The 5,818-nt window shown below is 40.2% G+C and overlaps 1 gene segment (V, D, J or C); it reads right to left on the minus strand.

Annotated features, from left to right (window-relative positions):
* Window positions 1-4,617: 4,617 nt before the first annotated feature.
* Window positions 4,618-5,195, minus strand: LOC126495421 (immunoglobulin lambda variable 6-57-like). The segment is given in 2 exon segments: window positions 4,618-5,039; window positions 5,150-5,195. Coding segments are annotated over 2 exon segments (468 nt in total).
* Window positions 5,196-5,818: the final 623 nt, after the last annotated feature.

Consider the following 5,818-nt stretch of genomic DNA (forward strand, 5'->3'; position numbering starts at 1 on the left):
CTGAAGGTGCAGGTAAGTCAGCAAAGTTAACAGAGATGCAGAGGCAGGATGAAGGACTGGGAAAGGATCCTTGCAGTAATGGAGATGGTAGGTGAGGTGCTGTGGTAAAGTGTAGTAGTAGTAGTGATCTGTGTTTAAGACACAGATATGGCCAGGGTGATAGCAGAGCTCTTAGAACTGTCACTGCCCTGCAGTGAAAAAGAAACAGTTCAAGAGAAAATATGTGGAGATAGATTGATCTCCACAAAGAGCTTAGGTTTCCCCAGGTCTCCATTCCCACCTCTGCAGTGGCTCTTTCTTTAGATATGTTTCCACAGTTGCTGTCAAGACTTCTCACTGGGACCCAGACTTCTGGAGCTCAGTTCACATGACAAACTGAAGCAGAGATAGGAAGGCTTTCAGTAGTGGGAGAGCCCTGGGAGGAATTGCTAGTTAAGACTGAGTTCCTTTCTCCCTGAGCTCTACCAGGAGAGAAGGACCCCACTGTTGAGTCTCCTCAGTGAGCATTGGATGAGCACTAATGCCAGCTTCTTTGAGTGAGTGGAAGTGATATCATCCACAGTCCCACAGCACCCCCTGTTTGCCAAATTATCCAAAGTTACCAAAGTCCAGAGATCTCAGAATTTAGATGGAATTCTACTACTCAACAGTTCAAATTCTAAAAACTCATACTCAAAATCTGATCGCTATATCTGAAATGGGCACCATTTGATGTGGGTAAACGGTGTCCTATCTGGAAAAAATCTTTGACAGTGTTACAAAAATATGCAGAAATAATAAAGTATTATCCCACCCACAGAATAATGGCAAATACTTGATTACTTCATTGGTATGTGATTTAATGTGAAGATATATATTTTTGGTTCCACGCAGCATTTGTTATTAAGAAAATATACTCCAATTTCTGCCATATGCCATATGCACTATAATCTCCACCTTTGGAGATTACAACAGTGCATTGCAAGAGCCCTTCCAACAGTGAGTCTCAGTTTACACCTCTGAACTTCCAAAGTTCTATATATGCCACAATAAAGTGCAGTCAGCCCCATATATTATCAGACACTCATTTTTTAGTTTTCTGCACTTCTTTTTATTATCTACATATTTATTAAGTGGATGTAGAAATTCTAAAACCAATCACTCATTTTTTCCTACAACCCCATTCTCCCTACATCCTATCACTTTGCCTTATATACCAGACGCACTCTCTATCTGGACACATAATTGTCATGCTGATCAGGAATGCAAGTAGGTAAACTTCATCTCCTTCCCACTCTCCAATTCTGATCCCTCGGTCTTATCCTCCTCTTCTTTTTCCTGTCCCAATTTTTGAAAGTAAGTCAATCTTCTCTTGCAGCTTACTACTAATCCCATCCCTTTGTGTCAGCAATCTACACTAGAGACAGTGTGTCACCACAACCCTATTGGCCATGCTGGCCAGGGAAACAAGTAAGCAATCTTCAATTTCCTTCCTCTGCTCCATTTCCAAATGCCTACTCTCATGTCCAGTCCATCTATCAGACCACCTGCTGGGGAGGGATGTACATTTACCATCTTCCTCCATCTCCTGGGTACTCCACAGATCCAGCTGGCAGATCCAGCTTTCCTCCCTCCCTATATACTCTGTCAGCTGCTTAATAATCTAATCCATTACATTCTTTCCTTCAAGCTCCCAATGCACAGACAATTTCTGTCTAGGAACCGGTGGTCACACCTGGCAGAGAGTCACAGCAGTCTCCATAAGACACCACACATCCTCCAAATAGTGTGGGAGGGCAACAGAAACTAAGGAATGAAAAGCATACCCAACAAAGACAAGATAAGATATCAGCATCTAGAATTGTAATCATCTTAAGCCCAGATGCATTGATACCAGTATAAGGACATAATCAAAATAGCCCCAACAGTGCGTCTCCACTAGAGCTCAGTAACATGATAATAGTATTTCCTGAGAAATTCAAAGTAACTGAAACACAAAACAAGGACTTCAAAATAACTACTATAAATGTGGTCAAAGACACTAAGAGGACATGAAAAATCATTAATGAATCATAATGTAATGCAAACAATGGATTTGAATAAAAAACAATTCAAGAGGTACGTGTAAAAATATAATCAGTAAAGAAAAGTAGAACCAAGGGGAAATGGAAACATCAAGAACTTTAGCAAGAATCTCAGAGGTAAACTTTACCAAAAGAATATAAGAGATGGGAGAAAGTGTCTCAGGCACAGAACACAAGATAGAAGCAAGAATTCCCTAGTCAAAGAAAATGGTAAATATAATAAATTTCATGCACAAAGTACCTGGGCAATCTGAGACATTATGAAAAGAGCAAGTCTATGAATAATGGAAATAGAGGAGGGGAAAGAAACTGAGTGCAAAGATACAGGAAATAATTTCAATAAGATCATAGAAGAAAACTTCCCTAACTGAAAGAATAAACTGCCTATTGTGCTACAAAAAGCATAGAGAACACCAAATAGACTAGATGATAGAAGAAATTACCATCAACACATAATAATCAAAACAATAAAAGAAAGAATATTAAAAGCTGCAATTGAAAAATTACAAGTATTATCTCACCCACAGAATAATGGCAAATACCAGATTACTTCATTGGTATGAGATTTAACATGAGGATATTTTTATTCCATACATCATTGATAATTAAGGAAATATATTCCAATTTATGACATATGAATTTATTGCACTATAATCTCCACCTTTGGAGATTACAACACTGCAGCAGCCCTTCCAACAGTGATTCTCAGTTTATACCTCTGACCTTCCAATGTTCTGTATGTGCCAGAATAAAGTGCAGTCGTTCCCATACATGATCAGACACTCATTTTTAATTTCCTGCACACTTATAGTATTTATATATTTATTAAGTGGATGTAGAAATTCCAAAAACTATCACTCATTCTTCTCCTACAACCCCATTCTCCCCACATCCTATCACTGTGTCTTGTATATCAATACCAGAGATGCTCTCTACCTGGACACATACTTGCCAGGCTGAGCAGAGAAGCAGGTGAGTGAACTTCATCTCCCTCCCATTCTCCAATTCTAATCCCTCAGTCTTATCCTCCTCTTCTTTTTCCTGTCCCAATTATTTTTAAAAATAATTCAGTCTTCTCTTGCAGCCTACTTCTAATCCCATCCCTTTGTGTCAACCACCTACACTAGAGACAGTGTAGTCACTACAACCCTATTGGCCATGCTGGCCAAGGAAACAAGTAATCAATCTTCAGTTTCCTTCCTCTCCTCCATTTCCAAATACCTAGTCTCATGTCCAGCGAATTTATCAGGCTACCTGCTGGGGAGGGAGGTGCCTTTACCATCTTCCTCCATTTCCTGGGTACTCCACAGATTCAGCTGGCAGACCCAGCTTTCTTTCCTCCCTATGTGCTCTTCAGCCCCTTACTAACCCAGTCCATCAAATTCTTTCCTTCAAGCTCCCAATACACAAATAATTTTTATCTAGGAACCAGTGGCCTCACCTGGCAGAGACTCAGAGCAGTGCCTATAAGACACCACAAACCCTCCAAATATCCTATGAGGACAACAAAAACTAGGGAATAAAAAGCCTATGCAACAGAGACAAGATAATATATCGGCATCTAGATGTACAATCATTTTAAACCCAGATGCATTGATACCAGTATAAGGACACAATCAAAGTAGCCCCTACAGTATGTCTACAGGAGCTCAGTAACATGGTGACAGTGTTTCCTGAGAAATTCAATCTAACTGAAACACCAAACAAGGACTTCAAAATAGCTCCTATGAATTGAGTCAAAGACATCAAGAGTACATGAAAAAATCCATTAATGAAACCTAGTGTAACACAAACAACAGATTTGAAAAAAAATAACAGTTCAAGACATACATGTAAAAATGGCCATAAAACACAATAGATGTCACAGATTCTCAAGGTGTTTCACCAAATGGACAAGAAATTATCATTCCAAACTTAGTCTATTAATCCAGTATTACCATGATGTCAAAACCATAACAATGACTTCAATAAACACACACACACACGCTCAAAATGCATGAGCTCATATCCTAAAGGAACATCCACACGTACATCTGAAAAGTGATTCCTTCGATGCATCAGTGAAATCTTAATCAAAAAGGAAGAATTGTAAGCACATGACAAATGTTACTGCAATGTAACAGAGCAAATGATAATGATCCAAGTTCACATTGTATATATGCATATATACATGTGTCACGGGGAATTTCCTTACTTTACAACTAAAGTTTGAAGTTCAAAAAAAAATAAAAAAATCAGAATACAACATAGGAAAGCAAAATAGCTTAAAAAAGAGAACAAATTAAAAATAAACACAAGCAGAAATCAAGGCCTCAAACATGCACACAGGGAGAGAGAGAGAGAGAGAGAGAGAGAGAGAGAGAGAGAGAGAAATGGTAGACAGATAGATGATAGACAGATACAAAGAAAGAAAGGTAGGTAGGTAAGCAGGCAGATAGATAGATAGATGATAGATAGATAGATGATAGATAGATAGATAGATAGATAGATAGATAGATAGATAGATGATAGATAGATAGATAGGGAGTATGTTGTATTTTAGAAAATAAAGGGCCTATTTCATAGGAATTTCCAAATCAAGACAGAAAACATCAGTTTTCCAAGGTTGGTGGTGATACTCTAAAAAGTTTCTGTCTCCGTTCCCCATAAGTCTGAGGCTCTGTGTGAAATAGTTGTCATAGCCAGACAGACAGTAGTAGTCAGCTTCATCTTCAGCCTGCAACCCAGAGATAGTTAGGGTGGCAGAGTTGGAGGAGCTGTCCTTAGAGCCAGAGAACCGATCAGGAGCACTAGAGGGTCTTAGGTCATATCTGTAGATGAGCAGGCGGGGTGTGTTTTCTGAACGCTGAAGATACCAGGATATAGAATTGCTATCAATGCTGCCACTGCTGCAGGTACAGGAGATGGTGATCTTCTGCCCTAAAGATCCCGACAGTGATTGGGGCTGAGTGTACACAACAACCTCAGCCCAAGATACTGTGAGGATAGAGTGAAAAAGAGAATCGGTGAGGACAAAAGGAAGCCCCTTTTTAGGGGACAGGACATTTCTCCTGTTCACACCCCCAGAATCCCATGTAAACAGCCACCTGTGTAGTGAGCCAGGAAAGTAAGGAGAACTGGAGCCCAGGTCATGGTGGAGACACAAGGAATTTCTCCTGAAGTCACACAACCTAGTGAGAGGCTGTCACTTCTTATCTGTCCCTGTCTTCTGACAGGATCGTTGCTATGCAAATATATCCAATACCGGAAGCTGTGTAAGCCCCTCCTTCAACATTAGAATGGGCTCCAGCTGAAAAAGAAGTAAGCTAGGGAGAATTTGTGTTTTCATGCACAGGAAATACTGCTGGACAAAGAGATCAGCTGAGAGTCTGAGCAAACCAAGCAAGTGTGTGGCTGGCAGTGCCCCCTGGTGGCTGGAGAAGACATGACCCTGGGCAGGTGCCATTGCTCAAGGTTTCCATCCTCTTCCTCCCCCTCAAAAAAAAATATCTCTGACTGTTGCAATCCTGTGCCTCCCCTGACTTGAGGGTAGGAGACTGCGCAACAACCTGTGCTTTCTATATATCTAGACCTTCCTACCTATCCAGGTGCACCAAGAGCTATTACTCTTTGCAGCGTTCTGGTTCCTTTTTTGGTTACTGTGTGTGGGACACATACCAGAAAGAACACGAACTCTGTTCTCACCAGTTGCAGTAGATGATAAGATATTCAAAGATGATGAAATTGAATCTACAACATCCAAATAGAAGCACCAA

Source organism: Alexandromys fortis, unplaced genomic scaffold (genome assembly GCF_014885135.2).
Source record: "Alexandromys fortis isolate MF-2015 unplaced genomic scaffold, M_Fortis_MF-2015_v1.1 scaffold_445, whole genome shotgun sequence".
Taxonomy (NCBI): domain Eukaryota; kingdom Metazoa; phylum Chordata; class Mammalia; order Rodentia; family Cricetidae; genus Alexandromys; species Alexandromys fortis.